Source organism: Mustela nivalis (assembly GCF_964662115.1).
Source record: "Mustela nivalis genome assembly, chromosome: 20".
NCBI lineage: Eukaryota > Metazoa > Chordata > Mammalia > Carnivora > Mustelidae > Mustela > Mustela nivalis.
Genome location: NC_139039.1, coordinates 15,372,695 through 15,400,079, shown reverse-complemented (window position 1 = coordinate 15,400,079; position 27,385 = coordinate 15,372,695). Strand labels below are relative to the sequence as shown.

Genomic DNA, 27,385 nt, shown 5'->3' with positions numbered 1-27,385 from the left:
AGTAGCCGCCTGTGTAGGGTGTGAAGCAAGACTGTGGCTACTTTGAAACTACTCAATCCACTGACATTTGAAATTGAAATGACAAGTTTAGAGATGCTTTGCATCAGCTTCTCAGTGGCACATTCTGTCATTTCAAGCCGACATTTTCAAGTGTCTTCGTTCTCCCTCTGATTACCTGGGCCAGCAACCCGAGGCATGCAGAGAGGTGGAGGACAAGAACTTGGAATTTTTAAATTGGAAAATTTATTTTTAATTGAAATATAGTTGATACACTAAAATTTTAAGGACCGTGTTCAGGAAATATCAAAAGAAAAGTAGCTTTTGGGGGAAGAATATGAAAATTGTGGCTGGCCGCCTCACTCTGTGGGTCGGGAGCGGGTGTGGGGGGAGTGAGGGAAGCGATTTCTCTTCCAGGAATGGTGCGATACCTCCCTGAGAAAGTTCCTTGGTTTCTTCCCACTCTAGCTCCTCTGGGCGCGCGGCCTGGCGAGAGCGCAGACGGCGCGGTGCAGGCCCGCCGCACGGGGGCGCTGTTGGCACAGGCTGCGGGGACTGCACCGGGAGCCCCGGGGCCGAGGAGCCTCCCGGCGGATGCCAGGTGTCACCGGGCGGGGCTGGAGGTGCAGGTGCAGGTGCGGAGTCCCGCTGCAGGGAGCTGGCGGAGCCAGGGGTCGTGGGAAAAGAGCACTTGCGATGGGGAGTGGCACCAGGAGGAGCCATTAGCCGTGGTGGAGTGGGTGGCCCTGCACTCGGAGGGTGCGATGGCCGGGCTGTGGGGTGCGCCGGGCGGGACCCCGAAGGGCAATGACAGCTCGCTGCTCAATGCCTCTCAGCGGGCCCCGGGAGGCGGGGAGGACGCAGGGCCGCGACCCTCCTGGGTGGCCTGCACCCTTGCCTTCATCCTCATCTTCACCATCGTGGTGGACGTCCTGGGCAACCTCCTGGTCATCCTGTCCGTGTATCGGAACAAGAAGCTGAGGAACGCAGGTAGGGGCTCCCGGGGCCGGGCAGCCCACTACGTCCACCCGGCGGCCGCCTCTCCCCTTTCTGTCCCCTTTGCAGAACACAGTCCCCTCATTAGCCGTCAATTAGCTTTTTCTAAAAAAGGTGACTTGAGTTTTTTCCCACCGGACAGAGAAGTCCTGTCAATTTACTTTTCCTTTAACCTGCCTGTGTAAGTTTTGGGTTTGTTTTTTTTTTTTTTTAATTTGTTTTGTTTTGGTTTTTTCCTTTTTCTCCCTCCTCCCCACCCCTCACAATGAAACAAAAAATCTTAAGTCCCTAAGGGGTAAAACACTTTGCCCAAGTCAGGTTCTCTTTACTTTGGGGGAAAGCCCCACTGCACAGTGGTCAATTTGTGAGGTTTACTGGATTGAGACACATCAGATGCAGGATGCAGAAAGTTCCTCCTGAAGTCCTGCCGAATCAGATCAATGAACTTATCAGTTGCTTGGTTTTTTCAGATAATCTCTCCCCACCTTTGTGAAAATAGGAGAAAATAATAAGCTTGTGAAATGAGAAGCTTTTCTTTAGTTTTGTTGTCCTGGAGTAGTTTTCAGTTTTTAGCATGCAATTTAAAAGGACTTCCAAGCTTCCTACACATGATTCCTATTCCTCCAAGTTAAACAAGTTTCCATTTTAAAACAGGAAATGTTACAGTAAAGAGTATACTTACATATAATATGCTACTCAAGCTAATTTTGTGTTTGAGTTAATTAATCTTGCTTTATCCTCCAAGCAATGAAATGAAGCTTTCTCTTGGGATGATTTTCCAGAGGACACTGGATGTTCAAATCTTTAGATTAAGTGCCTACTTCTTTATTTAGAAGCTGACATTTTGGAGGTGGGCAGAGGAGGGGAAGGAAAAATGCTCTAATAGAGTAGTTGATCAATGCTGTGATTTTCTTTAGCTCTCTCCAGGGAGGGACCCCTTTTCATTTTAATGCTTGGGACAGTGAGTAGTTTAAGAAGTAACTTGATTATCACCTGATACCATGAACTGAATTTGAGTTAGTCCATTGAATAACCTCATTTCATATATGATTGGCTTAAACTAGAGGAATTCTGCCTTCAAAAAGAGACTTTTTGAAGAACCACAGGCAGTGAGTTCCTTGACACAGTCTACATGATGCTTTTTTGAAAAAAAGCCAAAGCAACAAAAGTAAAAATAAAGAAGTGGAAACCACACCAAAGTGAAAAGTTTCTGCCCAGGAAAGGAAATCATCAACAAAATGAAAAAGGCAAACTGCTGAATGGGAGGAAATATTTGCAAATCACATTTGATAAGGGGCTAATACTTAAAATATATACAGAAGTCAAACATCTCAGTAGTGAAAAAAAATCTGATTGAAAAATGGGCAGATCTGAATGAGAATTTTTTTTGTTTTAGAGAGAGAGTGAGTGAGCGAGCAAGCTTGAATGGGGGAGGGGGGGCAGCAGGAGAGGGAGAGAGAATCTTTGAGCAGACTCTGTGTCTAAGTGTAGAGAACTTGGGGTCTCAGTCCCAGGACTCTGAGATCAGGACCTGAGCCAAAATCAGGATTTGGCCACTCAACCAACTGAGCTACCCAGTGGACCTGAATAGACAATTTTTTTTTTTTTAAAGAAGACATCTGAATAGCCAACATGTACATAACAGGATGCTCAACCTCACTTATCATCAGGGAAATAAAAATCAAAACCATAAGATACCACCTCACACCCACCAGACTGCTATCATCAAAAAGAAGTAATAACGTGTTGGTGAGGATGTGGAGAGAAAAGGGAACCCTGTGCACTGTTGTAAATTGTTGGAATGCAGACTGGGGCAGCCACTGTGGAACAGTTTGGAAGTTCCTCAAAAAATTAAAAACAGGACTACCATGTATTCCAGCAGCTCCACTTCTAGGTATTTATTAAAAGAGAACAAGAACACCAACTCAAAAAGGTATCTGCACCCCCATGTTCATTGTAGCATTATTTACAGTAGCCAAGATATGGAAACAGCCTAAGCGTCTAACAGATGAATGCATAAAGGAAATGTTGCGCGCGCGCGCGCACACACACACACACACACACACGAATACATATATAAAGAAGTTATACACATATTTGTATGTATGAATGAAATCTTGCCATTTTGACAACATGGATAAACCTTTAGGGTATTACGCTAAGTGAATTAAGTCAGAGAAAGACCAATACCATATGATCTCTCTTAGATGTGAGATCTTAAATAAATAAATAAATAAATAAATAAACAAACAAGCTCATAGATATAGACTGATGGTTGCCAGAGGGTCGGTGGGGGGGGACAGGAGGATGAGAAAAATGGGTGAGTCATTTTTGCTTTTGGTTTAATTTAAATAAATTGGATGGGGGAATAAAGAAGGGTTTGAGAGAATGCAGTGCTAGGAGCATGGTAGAAGAATTATCTGTCTTGGGGCACGTGACTGGCTCCGTGGATGGAACGTGAGACTCTTGATCTTGGGGTTGTTGGGGTCAAGGCCCATGATGAGTGTAAAGACTACTCAAAAATAAAATCTTAAAAAAAAAATTAAGAAGAATTATCTGTCTCATCCCAGGAGAGAAGCTGTGGGGGAAGGCTGCTTTCTCATCGTGGCTGATTTCTTGACAGTCTAGAAGTCTGTCCCTTCTATCTCTGGGGTCCGGGGAAGCTGACTCCGTTATGACAGGTTAATCTGCTTTGTAATCTCTGTGTTGCACTACTGATTATTTTGGTTCCTTGGATAAGGGTTTGATAATAGGACTTTTGCTTTGACCTGTCTGTTGCATTCCTTTGTTCCCTTGTGAAAACAAACAAAAAAGAGTCTCTTTCCCTTCTGGCACTAAAAGCAGTTGTCTGTGGGCCAGACACAGTTCTGAAGGCTATGTGAACCGAGTTCTCAGGGAAGCCCTGTGGTGAGAGATGCCACTGTTAGTCTCTTCTACAAAGGAGGAACTGAAGGCATCCTTTAAGTGGTGGAGTGGGGCATAAAATTCACAGAGCTTGCCCCTAGAGCTCATTCTGCTTTGTTAGTAGCAACAAGTGCAACACTTGGCAAGTTTGAAGCTTGCAGGAACTTTCCTCTCAAAAAATATTCACATGCCCGAAATAATTCTACTTCTGCTGTTTTATGAAAACGAGTTAGAAGAAATGCACCTTCTATGCAACTTTGTATTTTGTATTCTGTTCAGGTGCTAAGCAATTTTTCAGCAGGGCAGTCTATAAACGCCTTTCTGTAGCTAATGGGGAGACTTGAAGTGAGTTTTAGTTTGTGAAGCTTTTGAACTTTCATATTTATGTAATTGGGACTCTTTATTCAGATGTACCACTGTTCCAGCTCAAACCATGTGAGGCTTTCTAGAATGGATGGTAATTTGAAACAGGGAAGAGAAATAGCTGATTTTCACTTGAGTTTTGGGATGCTTATCCAAAGTTCTTACAATTGTACAATCCCTCCCTTTCAGTTACATTATTGTGTGGGCATTAAGGATAAAAGATGCAAAGAAGAAAATAGAAGAAATGAGATAAGGAAATAAGAATGCTAAGGCATCTTAAGCTTTGAGCTCTCTTTTGGCCATCTGGTGTAATGGCAGGGTCACTTATGCCCACGCTCCCTCCCCACACTGCTGCCAAGAGAGCACGTTGACATTCGACTTCCCAGAGAAGAAATTCATGATCTTTAACAGCTGTACATCAGGGACCCTGGTCTGTCAGAGCAGACACAGGCTTCAAACGTCCACCATGATCTTAGGTGCTGGCAGAATGTCTGCTCCCTCCTGTCCAAATTTTGATACTAGAATCGATGATACCTTATTTGCTCCTTCTGAGTAAATTTCATTGCAATAGTAATGGGCAGATTCCTGCACTGGCACACGAGGATTACCATCCTTGCTCTCTACTCTGTGATCTGAGAAATCAGTTATCTAACCTCTATTTTACACGTATGTTAAATACAGAAAGTATCTATTTCTTAGCCTCACACATATGGGAAAGGATACTTTGCATACGGAAAACGATGCATACTTTGAAACTGACAAAGTAGGTAATGTTATGTGCTCTTTTTGCTAGGTATATCTAACAAAGCTATGTTAAAAGCAACTTTATTTTTCTAAAGATTTTATTAATTTATCAAAGAGAGAGAGAACACAGCAGGGGGAGAAGAAGGCAGAGGGAGAAGCAGGCTCCCTGCTGAGCATGGACCCTGGGGTCGTGACATGAGCTGAAGGCAAATGCTTAACCGACTGAGCCATACATGTGTCCCCAAAAGAACTTTAATTTAGAGAGTCAGAGTGTGTGTGTGTGTGTGTGTGTGTGTGTGTGTGTGTGTGTGTGTAGGGGGAGGGCGGAGGGAGAGGGAAAGAGAGAATCTCAAGCAGATTCCCCACTGAGCATGGAGCCTGAAGTCAGGCTGGGCCTTGGCCTCAATACCAGGAACCTGAGATCATGACCTGAACCAAAATCAGGAGTCAGATGCTTAACTGACGGAGCCACCCAGACATTCACAAAGAACCTTTTCTTTGGTTGAAATCTGTTAAAAACAACTGAACTGTAGACTTATGATCTGTGTACTTTGCTCTATATACATCATGCTTAACTAAAACTTTTACTTAAAAAATTAAGCTAGAGTATGGTCATATCTCGTGTATTCAAAATTCAATTATTTGGCAATCAAACCTATCTAGAATATAGCCAATAAATAAAAATAAAAATAACCAAAAATAGTGGGCTTTCTCCCAGAGCTGATTGGTTTTTAGAGTACCCTGCAGAGAGAGGCTAGTGTCCAGACTATGTCATAAATTAGGAAGATAACTGATACATTTAAAGGAACAGTACATGCGGCAAACAGCATGGGTTGAAATAAACTCAATAAAAGCTAGTCTGAAAAACTAAACAAGCACAGGGGTGCCTGGGTGGCTTAGTGGGTTGAAGCCTCTGCCTTCAGCTCAGGTCATGATCCCAGGGTTCTGGGATTGAGCCCCACATCGGGCTCTCTGCTCAGCAGGGAGCCTGCTTCCCCGCCCCTCTGCCTGCTTCTCTGCCTACCTGTGATCTCCGTCTCTCAAATAAATAAATAAGATCTTTAAAAAAAAAAAAAAGAAAAGAAAAGAAAAGAAAGAAAAACTAAACAAGCACAATCTTTGGGAGGCAAGTCATAAAGCAAATAACTGCTCACCATTAACTGCTCCTGAAAACATATAGTTCAATAATGTATTTATTCATTGTGATCCTGAGTATTCAAGGAAAGGTCCAGTCACATCCACTGTGTTCTGTTTAAGAATACAGGGCCAGAAGATTTTAGGAGGATACCTACCTAAAGGAGTTTATTATTATTTTGAAATCAAGAAGTTCCCCAGAATGGCTATAAGAATGGAGCATCAGCTCTGCACGACGGGCTTGAGTATAACTCGTTGGCGGCAAGACCGCTTGCACTTGTTTCTTTTAGGCCTACATGGAATGTTCTCTCTCTCCATTCTGCATTACTACTCAGAGAAGCTGCAAAGAGACATGAACTTAGGGCCCAGAGATCTGAGTTTCAACCTGGGATGCCCCAGGCCTGTTTTTAAGATGCTTACAGTCTCAGGAGTGCATGCCTACTGAAAAAAGACTGTTTTTAAATCGAGGCAAAAGACACACAATTGAGTACGCAACTCAAAGACCATGCTTAATGTATTTTTCCTTATGTACATACATGTGACCATCACTTCAGAGAAATGAAATGAGGCTGTTGATAGAAGTAGTATTATTATTAGTCACCACTTGAACTAGAACTTATGCCTTGTCTAAGTACGGAAGGCCACCGATGTCCATTTTCCTCCTCTACTCTCCACAAGCAGATGGTTGTCTGTACTGAACTTGGCTCTTTCTCTCTCTGTAGTCCTTGCTCAGATACTGAAGGCTGAGGCTCACTGCCTTCTCCGTGACCCGTGGCCACTCTCACCATCAGTCCACCAGTACTCCAGGCTGGGTCTCAGTGAAGGGGACCCAGCTACCTTGACTGAGCCCTTGGCCATTCTGTTCACTGTCTCCTGGCTTTCATTTTTCTTTCATTTTTATTCCTTTGCCTTCTCTTTTTTTCTTCCTCTTTATTTCTTACTCCCTGTTCTTCAGTACCGTTTAATCATCATCATTAGGTTTGATCCCTTAGTAGAGGTCACATGTGTATCTGTTTCCTGGGTCTGTTGTGCATCAGCAAAAAAGACAGCCCTGAACTTAAACATATTCTAGAAGTTCACTTATAAATGTTTTAAAAGAATATATGATATGACACTTGGCTTCAGGGCTGGCCCACTGAAATAGTCTTCTGAACTGCTGGGTCATCTGATATTCACGAGTTCCTGAAAGCAAGTTCTAAGTTCTGACCCTCATGGGATCCTGTGGGAATGGGGAAGAGTGGTGTGGAAGGGACAGATGGAAGTTTCCTTTCCTAACTTAGAAATGTCGGGACAGAGCTCAGGGGCAAGTCATCAGAGATGGGGTGGAAACAGATGCAAGCACATGTACGCACACACAGTCCAGGGCTCCTGTGCTGGGGACAAATGTAGCAGATCGTCCAGGAGGAGCTTGCAAGGAGAATAGATCCAGGAACCGAACTCTAGTTCTTCTTTACAGAATGGATTTACAATTGTAGCTAAATCATCCCCCAATTTCCCTGTACTGTTTTCACATCAGTAAAATGATGGGGCTGCGCAAAATCTGTGATTCCTTTCCGATTCTGGTAGCCTTGTGTTTACAGGGTTAGTAAACTCCCTGTGAAGTATAAGAACTGTGGGTGCAATGACAGACACAGGCAGTGATTTCAGACACCAGGAAACGGTGTCCTCGTGAAAGTGTGCCTCACTTGTCCTAAACTACCTGGGTCACTTGTCGTATATCTACTAGAGAAAAAGACCTCTGTATGACATCTGGTTTCCCTGTTTTATTTCCTAACACATGTACACAAGTTTTAGAAATTTCCCATATAGATTTCTCCCTTCTTGGAAGAGAATGAAGAAACCAACTACACAGAAACAATGGGTTGGTCCTCTGTGACTCAGGCATGTTCTTGTGTGTTCGGGTGGGATGAGCTGGGGACACAGGTGGTGAGCTAATGTGTGGTGTGTGCGAGTGAACAGTCCTCCTCACGGAGCATTACTGGAGTCAGGTTCTTCTAGGTCTGTCAGCAGGGCCCCCTTCAAAATGTAACCACATTTTGGTTACATTGTTAGGAGGAACAGCCTAAATTGGCTGCCAGCTTGGCCATTCCATTTGTGGTAACACACATCTAAAGAACAGGGGGGTTCACAGGAGTGAGCACATCCCTCTCACTTACGTGTTCAAAAGTGGATGGAAGATAAGCCCTATACCACGTTATAAATTAAAGAATCAGACAATGTCTCTTGCAAAATCAACTCATGATGTCTCTATCCAGGTCCTAAAGGTGGCTAGTTACATGATTTACTGGCGATTGAAAACCAGTGTTCCGTGGGATCGTTACATCCGAAAACATAAAACAAAACATCTGTATATGCGCCAATTGCCCCAGTCTCAAAAGAAAAAGAAAATGCATTTTGGACAATTCTACTGAGGCAGTTTATCTTTTCAGAAATCTTTCTCCATAAAGATTCATTTTGCATCCTATAGTCTCTTCTTAAAGTGATGCTTTCCTGTGATTCACTTAATATCCATGGACATCAGCTATAAGGTCAATAGAACTGTAACAAAGGTCTAACTTCTGGGACATGGGCAATTGAAACAGACAATATTCCCCCCCAATGATCTACTCTGCTGTAATGATTGAAAATATTAAACTTTTTTTGATAAAATTTGTCTTTTTTTTTTTTTAATTGTTCTGGTCCATCCATAACTGATTTTACAAAAGCTGGTCATCTTTTGGTGAACATTTCCACTTGAAATTATGAGTATTTTTAGCATCCTTATCAACCTAATCCTAATAATTAAAGGAATTTAGTTTTTCAACCCTATGATTTTATTTTAAAAATTTATTGATTTGTGTCTGAAACATTCTCAAGCTTGAGAAAACTAAAGTAGGAAATTGGTGAAATTGTAGTCTGTGGTTTACTTTTCAGAGACAGCTATTTTGATCTGATTTCTGTAGATGAAGCAGAAAAATAACTTCCTGTTTGGAATGTCTGGTGCTTTGTATTTATGCACATAGGGCAATTCTCAGTTTTCAAAGCACTGTCCCACATTTTGTTTATTTTGTCCTTTAAAAACCTCCTCAGGTATGTAAGAAAACTAAAAACCCCAAATTCACAGATAAATGATCAGTACTTCTTATTCCAGGGACCCACCCAGTGTGACAGTGCAAGGAGCACAGGAATTAAAATCAGACCCAGGCTGAGTCTTTCATGTCTGCAATACTTTTATTTGTGCTATGTGTGGGATCTAGTTACTCAATCTCTCCAAGCCTTAGTTTCTCCATCTGTCCAGTGGAGTACCCGTCTCACAGGGTTGCTAGGAGGATAGATTAAGATTTTGCCCATCCATCCACCTGTCCTTCAACCAATGACTTTGAAGTGGTAAAATACCACAGAAATAATGACATTATAATGTTATTATTAATATATTCTTTTTTTTAAAGATTTTATTTATTTATTCGACAGACAGAGACCACAAGTAGGCAGAGAGGCAGGCAGAGAGAGAGGGGGAAGCAGGCTCCCCGCTGAGCAGGGAGCCCGATGTGGGGCTCGATCCCAGGACCCTGTGATCATGACCTGAGCTGAAGGCAGAGGCTTTAACCCACTGAGCCACCCAGGCGCCCATTATTAATATATTCTATAATTAGTAGTTCTTATGTAATTTTTTAATTTTTTTTAAGTAAATGGACAATATTAACAGTAAGAAGTGAAATCAATCAGAAACTAAAGATATAGGATCTAAATTTCTTTTACGGCATTATGGAAATTACACAAATTCTCTGATGTCACAATTTTCCCTTTCATAATAAACATTTTCTCTCCATAGCAAGTAGGACTGTGACTCAAGACTGTTTTAATATCCAACCTTTGAGAGGCTGATAATTTCAATATCCAAGCTGTTCTCTAATTTAAAATGAATCAGCTCTGGAAGCTACGAGAAATTTCTCAGACAAGTACGTTGACATTCAAAAAGTTATGACCTGACTGTATGTACAGACTTGGAAAATGATTTCAAGCTAACAAAATCAATGTTTAATATAATCCTCAATCTGACAGAGTTCTTGTCAGTACTGTTGACATTTTCCTCCTGTAGCTCTTTCTAAGATTCGAAATTATTGATTCAGGCAATTTTTTATTTTTAAAGACATTTTATTGACTTTTTACCCTTGCATTCTTAGCCACTGTTTAAAGTTTCATGACCTTTTTTTCTGGTCTGTGTAGTATATTATTAACGAACTCTAAATTTTTGCCAAATTTGCCAAAGCAATCCTCAGAATTGCTTGGAAACCTTATGGCAGTGGATTAAGACTCCTAAATACATCACTGATTTGGAGGGCTACATGATTAAATTTGGATCTGATCTTTGGATCCTCCAAGATTCATCTCATAAGAAAGTAACAATTTTTCAGGGTGCCTGGGTGGCTCAGTCGTTAAGCATCTACCTTGGGCTCAGGTCATGATCCCAGGGTCCTGAGATCAAGCCCTGCATCAGGCTCCCTGCTGTGGGAAGCCTGCTTCCTCCTCTCCTAGTCTCCCTGTTTGTGTTCCTTCTCTCACTGTGTCTCTGTCAAATAAATAAATAAAAATCTTTAAAAAAAGAAAAAGGAAAAAAAGTAGCAGTTTCTAGCATTAAATTAATTACAGATAAGATGGAGCTTATCATAATAACTTTTCTCTTGTCAAATCTGAAAGTTAACCAAAGATAAAATGTTCTAAATTAAACCTCCTGCATTTAGTTCTTACTAACATCTGATGGCTCTGTTTTTAAAATATCTGATATTATCTCTGTTTTTAAAAATATCTGATATCCAAAAATATCTGAATTGAAAACAAGTCTAGTTACAATTGCACCAAAAAGAATAAATACTTAGGAAAAAACTTAACTGAGATGGAAGAGATGCACTTCAAAAACTGTAAAATATTGATTAAAGAAATTGAAGGTGACACAAATAGAAAGATATTCCAGGCTCATGATTCATATTGCTAAGCTGTCCATTCTACCCAAAGTAATCTACAGATTCAATGCAATCCTTAGCAAAACACCATAGTATTTGCTAAGGTATTTTTCACACGATAGTATTTTTCACAAGATAAGAATAAATAATCCTGAAATGTGTATGGAACCACAAAAGGTCCCGAAAGCCAAAGCAATCTTGAGAAAGAAGAACAAAGCTAGAGGTATCACAATCCCGGATTTCAAGATATAATACATGCAGTAATAACCAGAAAAGTATAGACACATAAATCAATGGAGCAGAGTAGAGAGCTCAGAAATAAACCCACACTTATATGATCAATTAATTTATGACAAAGGAGGCAAGAATATACAGTGGAGAAAAGACAGTCTCTTCAATAAATGGTGCTAGGAAACTGGAGAGCTACATGCGAAAGAATGAAACTGGACCACTTTCTTATACTATATACAAAAATAAACTCAAATGCAAGAAGTTATTTGCAGATGATACATCTGAAAAGGAGTTAATATCCAAAAAATATAAAGAACTTATACAACTCAACATAAAAAAACAATCTGAATAAGAAATGGACAGAAGATCTGACTGAACACACATTTTTCCAAAGAAGACATCCAGATGCCCAAAAGACACATAAAAAGATGCTCAACATCACTCATCACTCATCATCAAGAAAATGCAAATCAAAACCACAATGAGCTATCACCTCATACCTGTTAGGATTGGTATTATCAAAAAGAAGAAATAACAAGTATTGGCAAGGATGTGGAGAAAAGGGACCCTTGTGCACTGTTGGTGGGAATGTAAACTGGTGAAGCCACTATCGAAAACAGTGTGGAGTTTCCTCAGAAACTTTAAAAATAGAACTACCATAAGATCCAGCAATTCCACAAAAAACACCAAGCTGAAAAGATATCTACCCTTATATTCACTGCAACGTTATTTACAACAGCTGAGATGTGGAAACAACCTAAGTGTCCATTGACAAATGCATGGATAAAGAATATGTAGTGTATCTGGATACACACACACACACACACACACACACACACACACACACAATGCAATATTAGTCATAAAAAAGAATGAGATCTTGCCACTTGTGACAACACAGGTGGACCTAGGGGGTATTATGCTAAGTGAAATAAGTTAAAGACAAATACCATATGATTTCAGTTGTATGTGGAATCTAAACAAAACAAAACAGAAAAGACCCAAAAATACAGAGAACTTGTGTTGTCAGAGAGGATGGGGATGGGGAAGTGAGAAGTACAGGAGTCCAGTTATGGAATGAATAGAGGATGGGAATGAAAGGTACAGCATAGGGAGTGTAGTCAATGGTACTGTAACAGTGTATGGGGAGAAATGGGAGCTACACTTGTGGTGAACACAGCATCACTTACACAGCTGCCAAATCACTATACTGTACACCAGAAACCAATGTAACACTGTGTGTCAGCTACACTTTCCATTGAAAAAATACCTCTTTTGAAAAATATCTATAGTCTCTGGACCTTGCTCTGCTCATTCTTTATTAGCGGCCTTAAAAAAAAAAAGATAATTGGAATATTTGAGGTGAATACTAAGGTCTTCATAAGGTAGCTTGACTTTCTTTCCTTTTCCTAAGGAGTTTTAAGTTGCCTAGCTTGCAGAAATGCCCTATTTCCTAAAAATGAAAAACATACACTCTCAGGATTTTCTAAGCTACCAGAGGCAATTAACTGACTTTTTTTTTTTTTAAGATTTATTTATTTAGAGAAAGGGAAGGAAAGAGCATGTGTGAGCAGGCAAGGACGGGGGCGAGGGGAGAGAGAATCTCAAGTAGACTCCCCACTGAGTGTGGAGCCTGACACAGGGCTCGATCCCAGGACCCTGAGGTCATGACCTGAACCAAAATCAAGAGTCCAACTGTCAAGTGACTCAGCCACCCAGGTGCCCCAATTAATTGCTTTTCAGGAGGCAGTTGTTCATGCTCAGAAATGGCATCACCAGTATCATCCATTCTGCTATCATCCACTTTAGACTCTCCTAAGGAGTCTAAAGATACTTCCTTAATCAGCATCCTGAATTTCTCAAACAGGTTGCCTAACCAAGTTGATCTGACATGTGACAGCTCTATTGACATCTCAAGAAATTTCAGTGAAATTCAATGATGCTACAATTGGGGAATAAAATTCTGGATTTCCTGGTTGAGGTTCTCTAGGATTTATTCTTCTGCAGAGCTATCCGCTTTGGCAATCACATTGAATGCAGTCTCAGAAAAAGTGAAAAGAATAAGAAAAAAAAATAAATATTCATGCTGAATATTTTTTCAGGCTACCTAGGTTGAATTTGAGTTGTGGAGCTTCTGGCTTAAAAGGACGCTTACCTGCTCTGATCTTGGAGTGCTTTTGGAGCTTACTGGATTGAATATTTATTTAAATAAATATTTATTGTATACTTACAGCATAAGATGGAATAGAAATTGTCAGCAAATTATTGTTGGTTTGTCAAAATACAAGACAACATACTAAGCTTGCGTAAAACATGGATCCTAGTTTCAAAGAGATTACTTTCAATCATGGCACTTAAAATTCTTCTCTTTTCAAATAAAAATAAGACATGGCATTTGTTTAAGACTTTTGTATTTAAGGCATTTGTAAATGTTTAAGACTAGAAACATGCTTATTTAGCAGAAAAATTTTTCAAGATATATTTGAAAACTTGGTTGGTAGATGAAGTACTCATCAGTTGTTTTAAAAGACACTGCCTGACAGATGGTAACTAAACTTACCCTGGTGAGTGTTTTGTGATGTATGTGAAAGCTGAATCACTATATTGTGCACCTGAATCTAAAACTGTATGTCAACTATACTTCAATTGAAAATGAAAAAATTTAAAATAATTTTGGGCGCCTGGGTGGCTCAGTGGGTTAAGCCGCTGCCTTCGGCTCAGGTCATGATCTTGGGGTCCTGGGATCGAGTCCCGCATCGGGCTCTCTGCTCAGCAGGGAGCCTGCTTCCCTTTCTCTCTCTCTCTCTCTGCCTGCCTCTCCATCTACTTGTGATTTCTCTCTGTCAATTAAAAAAAAAAAAAATCTTAAAAAAAAATAATAAAATAAAATAAAATAATTTTAAAAGTTCCTGCACAACAAAGGAAATAGTTAACAAAACAAAGAGGCAACCCACGGAATGGAAGAAGATATTTGCAAATGATGCTACAGACAAAGGGCTGATATCCAAGATCTATAAAGAACTTCTCAACCTCAACACCCCAAAAAACAAATAATCAAGCCAAAAAATGGGCAGAAGAAGTGAAGACACTTCTCCAAAGAAGACATACAAATGGCTAACAGACACATGGAAAAATGTTCATCCTCATTAGCCATCGGGACATTCAAATCAAAACCACACTGAGATTACCACCTTGGATGAATACCCAGCATTTGTATCAACATGGATGGAACTGGAGGAGATTATACTGAGTGAAATAAGTCAAGCAGAGAAAGTCAATTATCATATGGTTTCACTTACTAATGGAACAGAAGGAATAGCGTGGAGGACATTAAGAGAATGAAGGGAAAAATGAAGGGGGAGAAATCAGAGGAGGAGATGAACCATAAGAGACTATGGATTCCGGGAAACAAACTGAGGATTTTAGAAGGGAGGGGGGTGGGGGAGATTGGTTAGCCCAGTGATGGGTATTAAGGAGGGCACATATTGCATGGAGCACTGGGTGTTATACGCAAACAATGAATCTTGGAATACTACATCAAAAACTATGGTGACTAACATAATTTTTAAAATAAGTTATTTGTAGTGTAGCTAAAATTCAAATTTAAATATATGAATAGGGGTGCCTGGGTGGCTCAGTCAGTTGAGCATCTGCCTTTGGCTCAGGTCATGATCTCAGAGTCCTGGGATCAAGCTCCACATGAGGATCTCTGCTCAGCAGGGAGCCTGCCCCCCCCCCCAGTGCCTTCCTCTCTGACTACTTGTGATCTTTCTCTGTGTGTTAAATAAATAAATAAAATCTTTTAAAAAATAAAAATACATAAATAAAATGTTAGTATTAACATCAGGTGAAAGAATAAGTAAAAAAAAAATAAGGAAATATGAAAGCTACTTCACACATGGGGCAGAATCAAGGAGAGAACTTCAAAAAAATTGTCAATAATGGAGACAAAGCATAGCTATTGGCAAACAATACATTGGCTTTGCATCTATGAAGGAAGTAATACAGCCTGGAAAAATACCCCTTGGAAATTTGACTACCAGCCTGCTAACTTCAATTTTAAAACATTTTCTCTCATAGTTATTAAATGGAAGATGATAAATATCTTTTATAATTTTCTTAACACACTTCAAAATATAAAACTCTTTTCTTATGTTTTCTTGAAAAGGATAATGTGCTTTTATCCTTCATGCATTAATTCCTTTCTTTTCTTTTTTTTTAAATGTCTGTTGGATATCTCCTCTGTGCCAGGTCTAGTATGATTTTGGAGCCGGAGACAGAGTTCTGTGGCAAGACAAACACTATTCCAGCTAATTCATTCTTATTTTAAGATTTGGCTTAAATTTTAGTTTTTACTTTTAAGAGTTTCATTTTCCAATTAAAAAATAATTTTAAGGGGCACCTGGGTGGTTCAGTGGGTTAAGTCTCTGCCTCGGCTCAGGTCATGATCTCAGGGTCCTGGGATCGAGCCCCACATCGGGCTCTCTGCTCAGCAGGGAGCCTGCTTTCTTCCCACCCTCCCCCCTGCCTCTCTGCCTGTGACATGTGATCTTTCTATCAAATAAATAAAGAAAATCTTTAAAAAATAATTTAAATTGCATGTATACCTTTGTTATTTAATTCATCCTATTAGTTTACCTTTAATTATTTCCTATATTTGTGTTTAGAATACCTTGAGCTATTTTCATTTTTGGGCCATGTATATAGGTATTATTACATTCTTTTACAACACAAACTGTTTTTTGGGTTTTTTTAAAGATTTATTTATTTATTTTGGGGGGAGGCAGAGGGAGAGAGAAATTTAGGCAGACTCCCCTCTGAGAGTGGAGCCCGACACAGGGCTTGATCTCACAACCCTGAGATCATGACCTGAGCCAAAATCCAGAGTTGGTTGCTTAAACGACTGAGCCACACAGGTGCCCCTTACCATGTAAGTGTTTTTTTTAAAAGCCTATTTACAAAACAGGTTATGTTTTATATTGGTTATAAAATACAATACATATAAATACAATATATATACAAAGTTATTTTATATATAACACTTTATAAATAAAACATTCCTATCTCTAGAAAATTAGTTCTATTACAGACTCAAGTTCTGGGGGCAATATGTTCCCTTTGAATAATGTGGGTTCTGGGACCAATGGACCTGGTATAAAATTCTGGCTCTGTCATCCAGTGGGTGTGACCTTGGGCAAATTACTTGCTTAATTTCCTCACTTTTAAATTTAGGACACTACTAATACTGTAAGGATTACAGGACTGCTAAACTTAAAGTTCATTGTGCTTTAAATACAACGTTCTGGGAAAGTCTATTCTTTGTTATTTAATATTTGGGTAGAATTAAGATGGGTGAATATATTTTTATTTCTAAAGCAGAGTATCATGCCATCTGGAAATAGTGAATGTTTTACTTCTTTACCAATCTGGATTCCTTTTATTTCTTTTTGTTGTCTGATTTCTGTGGCTAGGACTTCTGGTACCATGTTGAACAAAAGTGGTGAGAGTGGACATCTTGTCTTGTTCCTGACTTTAGGGGGAAAGCTCTCACTTTTTCCCCATTAAGGATGATGTTAACTGTGGGTTTTTCATAGATGGACTTTATCATCTTGTGGTGTATTCTTTCTAAACCTATTTCATTGAGGGTTTTTTTTAAATCATGAATTGATGTTGAACTTTCTCACATGATTTTTCTGCATCTAATGAAATGCTCGTATGGTTCTGATCATTTAACCTGTTGATGGGATGTATCACGTTGTTTGATTTGTGAATGTTGAACCACCTTGCAATCCAAGAAGAAATTCCACTTCATTGTGGTGGATGATTTTTTTAAATGTATTACTGAATTCAGTTTACTAGTATTTTATGGAGAATTTTTACACCTATGTTCATTATGGATACTGACCTATAGTTCTCTTTTTTAGTAGTGTCTTTATCTGGTTTTGGTATCAAAGCAATGCTGGTCCCATAGAGAGAAGTTGGAAGTTTTCCTTCCTTTTCTCTTTTTTTGGACTAGTATAGGAATAGGTATGAACTGTTCTTTAAATGTTTGGTAGAATGTACCTATGAAGCCATCTGATCCTGGACTTCTGTTTTTTGGGAGAGTTTTTTGATTACTCTCAATTTCTTTGCTGGTTATCAGTCTGTTTAAATTTTCTATTTCCTCCTGTTTCAGTTTTGGGAGTTCCAGTGTTTCTAGGAATTTATCCATTTCTTGCAGTTTGTCCAATTTATTAGCATATAATTTTTCATAATATTCTCTTCTGATTGTCTTTCTGTCATGTTGGTTGTTATTTCTCTTCTCTCATTTGTGATTTTCTTTGAATCCTCTTTCTGTTTTTCTTGGTAAGTCTGGCTAGAGGTACATCATCAATTTTATTGATTTCTCAAAGAACCACCTATTAGTTTCATCTTCTCTGTGGTTTTGTTTGTTTCTGTATCTTTGATTTCTGCTCTAATTTTTATTATTTCATTCCTTCTGCTGGCTTTAGGTTTTGTTTGTTCTTTTCTAGCTCCTTTAGGTTGTTTATTGGTAATTTTTCTTGCTTCTTGTGCTGGACTTGTATTGCTATCAATTTCCCTCATAGAACTACATATGCTCCATCCCAGAGATTTTGGATCATTGTGTTTTCATTTTCATTTATTTCCATGTATTTTCTTATTTCTTCTTTTATTTCCAGGTTACCCATTCACTGTTTAGTAGCATGTTATTTAACCTCTATGCATTTGTGGTCTATCCGGATTTTTTCTGGTGGTTGACTTCTAGTTCCATTGCATTGTGGTCAGTCAGAAAAGATGCATGGTATGACTTGGATCTTCTTGAATTTGGTGAGGCTACTTTTGTGGTCTAATATGTGATCCATTCTGGATAATGTTGAAAAGAATGTGTCTTGAAAAAGAAAGTCTTGAAAAGAATGTGTATTCTGCTATTTTAGGATGAATGTTCTGAATATAACTGTTAAATCCATATCTCTTCCTGCATGTCATCCAAAGCCATCATTTCCTTGTTAATTCTGTTTAGATGATCTGTCCATTGATGTAAACACGGTGTTCAAGTCCCCTATTATTGTATTATTATTGATTAATTCCTGATGTCTGTCATTAACTGTTTTAGTGCTTCTATGTTGGGTGCATAAATGTTTACGATTATCATTTCTTGGTGGTCTATCCTCTTTATTATTATATAGTTTCCTTCTTTTTCTCTTCTTACAGTCTTTGTTTTAAAGTCTATTTTGTCCAATATAAGTATTGTTACTCTGGCTTTCTTTTGGTATCCATGTGCTTGATAGATGTTTCTCTATCCCCTCACTTTCAATCTGCAGGTGTCTTTAGGTCTATATTAGTCTCTTAGAGGTAGCATGTAGATGGTTATTATTTTTCTTTTTATCCATTCTGTGACTCTGTCACTCTCCTTCGACAGGAGTGTTTAGTCCATTTACATGCAAAGTAATCATTGGTAGATATGTATTTATTGCCATGCTATCACTTGTTTTGGGGTTGTTTCTGACGATTTTCTCTGATCCTTTCTTGTCTTCCTCTCTTTTATGTTTTGCTGATTTTCTTCAATGATACATTTGGATTACTTCTATTCATTGCATATTTATTAGTGGTTTTTGATATATGGTTACCATTAGGTTTGTATATAACCTCTTCCCCATATAGCAATCCATATTAAGTTGATGGTCATTTAAGTTTGAACTTATTTGTTTCTCCTCTCCTCCCCACATTTTAGGTATACATTATTGTTTCTTGACTGACTTTTTACAGAAATATTCTTTTTTACTGCTTTTGTGTTTCCTACCTTTACATTATTACTTTGGGTCTCTCCTTTCCATTGAAAGAGTTCCCTTTTGGTGCAGCCACTTTGGAGGACAGTGTGGTGATTCCTTAAGAAGTTAAAAAGAGAGCTTCCCTATGACCCTGCCATTGCACTACTGGGTATTTACCCCAAAGATACAGATGTAGTGAAAAGAAGGGCCATCTGTACCCCAATATTTATAGCAGCAATGGCCACGGTCGCCAAACTGTGGAAAGAACCAAGATGCCCCTTAACGGATGAATGGATAAGGAAGATGTGGTCCATATACACTATGGAGTATTATGTCTCCATCAGAAAGGATGAATACCCAACTTTTGTAGCAACATGGACGGGACTGGAAGAGATTATGCTGAGTGAAATAAATCAAGCAGAGAGAGTCAATTATCATATGGTTTCACTTACTTGTGGAGCATAACAAATAACATGGGGGACATGGGGAGATGGAGAGGAGAAGGGAGTTGAGGGAAATTGGAAGCGGGAGGTGAACCATGAGAGACTATGGACTCTGAAAAACAACCTGAGGGTCTTGAAGGGGCTGGGGGGGGGTGGAGGTTGGTTGGAACAAGGTGGTGGGTATTAGGGAGGGCAGGTATTGCATGGAGCACTGGGTGTGGTGCAAAAACAATGAATACTGTTATGCTGAAAAGAAAGAAAAAAAAGAAAAAAAAAGAAAGAGTCCCCTTTAATACTTCATGCAGGACTGGTTCAGTGGTCTTGAGCTTTTGTTTGTCTGGGGAAAATTCTGAACTATTCTGAATGATAACTTTTCATGATAGAGACTCTGTGTTTATGCTGGGGGGCAAGGGAGGAAAATGGCACTTGCAGCTTCTTTGTTTTCAAAGACATCCCTCAACATGCTCCAAAATCATTATGAACAGAGCTATCTCCCGTTTGCCTCCAGTGTTGTATAAACTGCTATTGTTACTTCGCCTCTCCATATGGGCTGCTGTCTCTTTAAGGGCAGCCACCTGGTTATCACTTGCCCTCCCGGCTCCCCCAGTGCTGAGTAAGGTGACTTTTAAGCCCCGGGCTGCAAGTCTCGCTGGTTTTACAAACTCTTATGATTTTCAACCCCTTTGGTTTTAAAACCAAAGGGGAGATTAGGTGTCCCTGTGTGAGCTCCCTGCCACAAGGGCCCATTTCTCTGCCCTCTGCATATGCGCAGCTCCTTCCCTCCTGCAGGTAGCCTCTCTCTGCCTTTCTGATCTTTATCCCCTTTCAGATGCAGCTTCTCCATATTTAGCTGTGGAGTTGGTCCTACCAGTCTTGAGGTCGCTCTCTGGTTTACTGACTTGGATGTGGATGGTATCTAGTTGCAAACACGGTGCAGGCTGAGCTCAGGGTTCTCCTACTCTGCCATCTTCCCAAACTCCCTATGACATCAGTAGTTTGTGTTTAGCTTACAGAGGAAAGGCTGAATCAATCTGGCTGTAATGTGGATGGTTACATATTACAGGCATCTGCCTAAACCACCCTTATGAGAAAAGAGTAACCAGATCTAGATAATGAGAATTCCTGGCAGGATTTCACACTTCTACAAATTGATTGAGAACTGGACTAGAGCAAGAGGTTATGTGTTAGTTTCTTATAAAGTCTTCTTAGCCTCTTTAATTGCATACATGCTACAGTACCAGAACAGTCAAGACAACACATCAGTCAACTATGTTTACAGTATTAGGGAGTCACCGCCAAGCCAAGTTAAGGAGTAGGACAGGGAAGACAAAGTGAGACAAAGAGACCAAAGAGCTAAGGAAGCAAGTGGGTTGAAGGAGGCAACACAGCGAGGTTCCTAGATGTGATCAGGTACCACAGGATAGTATCTTCCGCTATTCACACAAGGTGGGAGTATGTGGACAGGTGTTACATGAACAGGATATTATGTTTCAGGACTTTAAGGAGGATGAAGGCTGAGAGAAGGCTCAGCAAGAATGCCACCGATGACCAGACAGAAGTTTCAGCAATGTGGTATGAGTAGAACCTAGGTGTTACAGGAAGGTGAATTTAAAACATGGGGGACGGAAACAGAGGCACAGCCTTGTCTGATTGTTTGAAGGGAGAGGAAAGGGCTGATAGCCAGAAGGACAGGAGGATAGAAGGAGGCTTATTTGCCAAAGGAGAGCTCTGCAAGATGACAAGGCTTAGGGGAGGAGTCCTTGCCTGCAGACGTGTTGCCTCAGCAAGGGCTCTCTGACAAGGGGAGGAGCCTTCTGTGAAACCTGACATGCGCTTTCCATCACGGCAGAAGAGAAGGAATGAGTATTTATCCAGAGCCAGAGGTGTTCCATGCACTCTCTCAAATTCTCACCATGTCCTTATTATCTTGATTTATTACATATTAATAGATGAAGGCTCCGGGGAGCTATGACTTACCCAAGGTCATTTAGCAAGTGTCAGAGTCGGGATCTGAATGCAGATATGTTTGTTTCTAAACTTAAGGTCTGCATTGCCGCTAACAATCTGCAAAGACAAGTTTCTCAAATATAGTCCTTTAAAATTTAAGAGTGCAAGACATTGCCTGTTACTTTGCCTCTCCAACCAACATCCTGGCAAATAAGAACAAAAAAGCAACTAATTTCTACCTTTGCATGAGTGGAGTATAGAGACTTACGGGTACATTCGTTCATTTAGCAAACTGTTCCTGAGCACCTGCAATGTGCCAGATACTGTGCTTCCAGAGTCCTGGACCTCAAGAGGTCTTAGAGGGAGACAGACTTCTGTGCACATGCACAGAGTCTCATGTTGTTTTGATGTTGGGAGCATACATACACATAGCAAGGATGAAAAGAATAAAGAACAAGACCAAAAAGGATTTAAGTCTGGAATTTGAACCCAACGTGGCTAGTTAGTTTGTTTTTTTCTATCAGATAGCAGAGTAAGTAATTCTTCTTCTTCTTCTTTTTTTTTTTTTTCCTAAGAAGTGGCAGACTTTAGAAAACCACCTAACCCCATCACAGAGCTGAAGGTCCACGTGAGGTTGCCTACAAACAGAACCTAAAAGGGAGCTGGCAGGTTTGCTACTCATGCTTTATTGAGGGATTGCTCTCAGGAGGAACCTATAGTGGACAAGAGAAGCTGCCTAGGGCAGAGGAAGCGTCAAGCAAAGACGGGATCTCAGGTGAAGCCTAGACTTGGCCAGATCTAACAAGCCGGGGACTCTAGGTTTAAGTCCAACCACAAAGTTGGAACTGCTGAAGGCAAAGGGGCGGGGCTTTTATACTCCACTGTCAACTCTTCGCTCATTGTCTACTCAACCGAGGGCAATTCCCTGGAAGAGGGAGCTGTGAGTAAAAGGAAGCACCCAACACCCATCAAAATTCAGGAGTAAGTGCACCAGCCTGGCAGAGGGCACTTGGAAAAGGTATTGCTAGCATCTACTCAAAGGCCTATGACACAGACAGGATGTGAGAAATAACCCAGAGGCCAGCTTGCCATGGTAATGGGCACCCCTGGCCAGAGTACTAAGGGGAGTCCACACAAGGAAATGAATTCTCCTCAGGTGAAATCATCAAACAGATTCGACTGTTACCGAATTAGGAACAAGATAGCAAGAGCCACAGAAACATGCTTATGAAGACAAACTCAAGGCCCAAATTTTGTATAATGTTAGATGGGGAGATATATTTCTTGTCTGTCCAGGTGACTCAAACCTTCCTTCCTAAGGCTCTAGCACATTGGCATTCCTGCCTGAATTGGGATGCTTCATTTTCCATTGGTTTGGTTTTTTTTTTTTAAGATTTTAAAAATTTATTCATTTGACAGGGAGAGAGCAATCACAAGCAGGCAGAGAGGCAGGCAGAGAGAGGGGGGGAAGCAGGGTCCCTGCCGAGCGGAGAGCCTGATGTGGGGTTCGACCCCAGGACCCTGAGATCATGATCGAGCCAAAGGGAGAGGCTTAACCCACTGAGCCACCCAGGCGCCCCTTCCATTGGGTTTTATCACAGGGCATGGTGGTACCAAGGCACTTCAGGGGAGGGAGCTCCTGCATAGCAAACATATCCATCCTGGCTCCTACTGTGTAGTCCCAACCCAATTTTCCCTTGATAATCAGCATCAGTCACCTCACTTGGGACAGTGACCCCACAGTCTATGGATTTCCTGGAATGAGGAGTCCAAAGTAGCCAGGTGGCAGTCTCAACTTCCAGTTTAAGGAAACCACAATTATATCTCTTGGTAAAGAACATTCCTCTCTTGGAAACCAAGACTTGAGAACGACAGAACTCGTTGTGGAGACAGGAAACAAATGCTTTGCTAGAGTGTCACTAGCATAATTCTGAGAGGAAAAATGACCATTTCCACACTTGATTATCTCATCTATGAATCCAGTCCTTCATTTATAACACATACTACACCCTGGGTGACATTACCCTATGCTCATTCAGCTGATGCTGAAACTAAACCTTCATAAGCCATTCTACCACAATGCCTTGCTTCCTTTGCTACAAATTCAGTTACTCAGTCAGAAGCAATGTTTTTTATCATAAACAAAGACAAAGTCACCTTGGGATTCTATGGATATCTGATTGGTGAATAATTAAGGGTAGGAAAGGCAAATTCATACCCAGAATATGCTTCTATTCCACCGAGAACAAAGTACTCCCCCTTTGATGACAGAAGTGGTCCAATGCGGTCAATCTACCACCATTGTCTGGCTGATATTTCTGAGAATGGCAGCATATCAGTGTTGGTCTCTGTTCTAGACAGTTTGGGGATTCAGCAGGACAGCAGTGGCTATAAGCAGATCATTTTCACGAGTTGTAGTCTATGTGGCTGGGCCCATTTGTAACTTCTATTTCTGGTGCATGATAACTTTTTGAGCTTGTTGGTCAGGGACAGTGATGGCCAAGGAAAGATTAATGTCCACAAGCTGTGTCATTAAGAACCTCTTCTGCTAACAAAACAAAATGAAAACAAACCCTCTTCTGCTGAGATTGCTTTTTGGTGAGTATTTGTAAGCACACAAGTATCTTCACACTCAGTGCCCATTCCAAGAGGTGTGTGCTCCTACCCCTTCACTATGATAACAAAGAAACAGCCCTGGTGCTGTCTTGGCATTAATTGTATGACTTCATCCAAATGAACTCTGTATTTCTGTTTTCCTCACGTCTAAAAAGTGGGAATTACCCTGTGTGATCACTCATATTCTTAATATTTCTCTCAATCTTAACATCCTAGGAGTCCATAATTGCTCTGCAGTAAGGAGTGGAAGTGAATCCAACAGAAAAGCAATTTGCTAGCCATTAACAGGAATTATTCTGAGTTTCAGAATGCAGTGCTGAGCTGGTTGTAGGGAGTGTCGGGTGTCTGTAAAAAGGATAGATCACTGTCTCTCTGGAGGTACGTAGAGCTGAGATGGAAGAGATGATCTTATAATGTGTACAATCAGGATGAAGTTATTTAATTACTGTTATCACTCCTCTTCCTCCCCATCTCTCTCTCACACACATACACACACACACACACACACACACACCCCTAGCAGATATGGCAAAGCTTCCAGTTGAGCTACCTGATAGCCACATCTGCGTACAGTCCATGGCTTAATTTTTCTTTCTCCAGACACTTGTGAAAGGGGATTAGTTCAAAGAAAACTAAACTAATGATTTAATTAATGTAATGACATGAACAAAAAGAAGCATAATTGCTCTAAACTAAATGGAGCAGAGGAGTAAAGCTATGAAAGAAGTCTAGGACATTGTTTATTACCTTATACTTAAGCTCTTTAAAAATAACTCTATTTATGTCGGTTTGTCATCGTGATGTTGTGGGTAAAAATGGGCTGCTCTGATGGTAATTTGTAGCTGAATTTCATATATTATACATATTTTTAAAGTATTATGCATTTTGAGTTAAAAATTCATTAAAACAAGCCCACTTTGGAATTCAAATATTTCACTGGTGATTGAAATTGTTCTTTGGGGAAAAATAAATTTGTTTTTATTGCTTTAATTTGGCCTCATGTAACCAGTTTTCAAAGAAATTGTTTTTACAGCAATTTATCTGAAATTCCTACCTCTATGACAAAACCTTCCCTTTTTTTAGCCACAACCGTTCTTTAACTTCACTTCTTTGCAATTTTTGGAGGAATAGGAATAAAATTAATTAAATAGGAACCTAAAATACAAAGGTTGTCTTATTTCAGATATTGGGAAATCACATTTTAGTATCTGTCATCAAGCAGTTGAGCAAAAGTCTTGACTAGGATCTACTATTCAAGATCCTATTATAAGGAGGACACACTCTTAGGGCACTACTGTATAGAAATAAAGGAAACCTAACTTTACAAATAAATATAATAAAAGGCAAAATATATAGTTACTCCACCTGGAATGTTCTTCCCTGCTTCTTCCTAGCTCACTCCATTACTTGCTGCCTCTTTTTCTACACATACTCTTATACTTCTTTCTCTCTCTTTTAATTTTGTTTTTCTAAGTTTGAGGATCATAGGACCCCTGGCTGTTCCTTCCTGTTTAGCCAGTACCTATTAAATACAGTTAATAAGGTTTTATTGAATGTAATTTATTACAACTTAATCTCAACTAAATGTGATAAAATAAAGTTATTTAAAAGCCTACGAGGGCGCCTGGGTGGCTCAGTGGTTAAGCCGCTGCCTTCAGCTCAGGTCATGATCCCAGGGTCCTAGGATCGAGCCCCGCATCGGGCTCTCTGCTCAGCAGGGAGCCTGCTTCCTCCTCTCTCTCTCTGCCTGCCTCTCTGCCTACTTACGATCTCTGTCTGTCAAATAAATAAATAAAATCTTTAAAAAAAAAAATAAATAAAATAAAAGCCTACGAAGGAGGAAGGTCTTCCTGTAGTTGGGCAAATAAGTAAAGATTTGGAGCATTTCCATTTAAGTTGGATTTGGGAAAATGGGTAGCATTTTAAAAATTAGAGAGAAGAGCCATTGAAGGCAGAAGGAATAGTAAGAAACAAAGGCAAATGAGCTGCAAAAGCAAAGAACATCCTTGCAGAGATCTTACAAAATTTGACTGGAGTTCCTTGTTTTTATACTTTCAAATGTGTTGAGTTACTATATTAACACAGAAAATATTTAGGGTTTAATTTTTATACTTTGGGTTCTTTATGAAATCTAGAAGTATTTCTACCTTTTCCTTTAGATTGAGGTGAGAGTGTTATTGAACACCAACAACCAACAACAGTCATTGAACACTTATTTGACAGATGATGTGGAATGCCTCAACTTGGCCTCATCATAGCCTTATGAAGAGGGTACTATCATTATGCATGGATTATGCATGGCAGTGACTGTGATGCCAGGTTAATGGGGTTGCAGAAACAGTTCTTTAAAAAAATAAGAACTGTGAAAGAAAACCAATGCAATGCATATAAAACTGGGGGTAACCTGTACTTTCTAAACCTTTCTCTTTTAGGAAATATATTTGTGGTGAGCCTTGCAGTTGCAGACCTGGTGGTGGCTGTTTACCCCTACCCCTTGGTGCTGACATCTATATTTAACAATGGATGGAACCTGGGCTACCTGCACTGCCAAATCAGTGGTTTCCTGATGGGCCTCAGTGTCATTGGCTCCGTCTTCAATATCACTGGAATTGCTGTTAACCGTTACTGCTACATCTGCCACAGTCTCAAGTATGACAAGCTGTACAGTAACAAGAATTCCCTCTGCTACGTGTTCCTGATATGGATGCTGACGCTCGTGGCGGTCATGCCCAACTTGCGTACCGGAACCCTGCAGTATGACCCAAGGGTCTACTCCTGCACCTTTGCACAGTCTATCAGTTCAGCATACACCATAGCTGTGGTGGTTTTCCATTTCATCGTTCCCATGACGATAGTCATCTTCTGTTACCTAAGAATATGGATTCTGGTTCTTCAGGTCAGACAGAGGGTGAAACCCAACAATAAACCCAAAATGAAACCACAGGACTTCAGGAATTTTGTCACCATGTTTGTGGTTTTTGTCCTTTTTGCCATTTGCTGGGCTCCTCTCAACTTTATTGGTCTTGCTGTGGCTTCAGACCCTGCCAGGATGGGGCCCCGGATACCAGAGTGGCTCTTTGTGGCCAGTTACTACATGGCATATTTCAACAGCTGCCTCAATGCAATCATATATGGGCTACTGAACAAAAATTTCAGAAAGGAATACAGAAGGATTATAGTCTCACTGTGTTCAGTCAGAATATTCTTTGTGGATATTTCAAATGATGCAGCACATAGGGTTAAGTGCAAACCCTCTCCATTAATGACCAAAAATAACCTAATAAAAGTGGACTCTGTTTAA

General features: G+C 40.1%; 1 protein-coding gene across 1 annotated transcript; it reads left to right on the top strand.

Annotated features, from left to right (window-relative positions):
• Positions 1-761: 761 nt before the first annotated feature.
• On the top strand, positions 762-27,385 carry MTNR1A (melatonin receptor 1A; the record flags this gene model as incomplete). The annotated part of the gene is made up of 2 exons (XM_082715636.1): positions 762-987; positions 26,517-27,385. 2 exons carry the CDS (start codon positions 762-764, stop codon positions 27,383-27,385), a joined length of 1,095 nt encoding a protein of 364 aa, XP_082571762.1.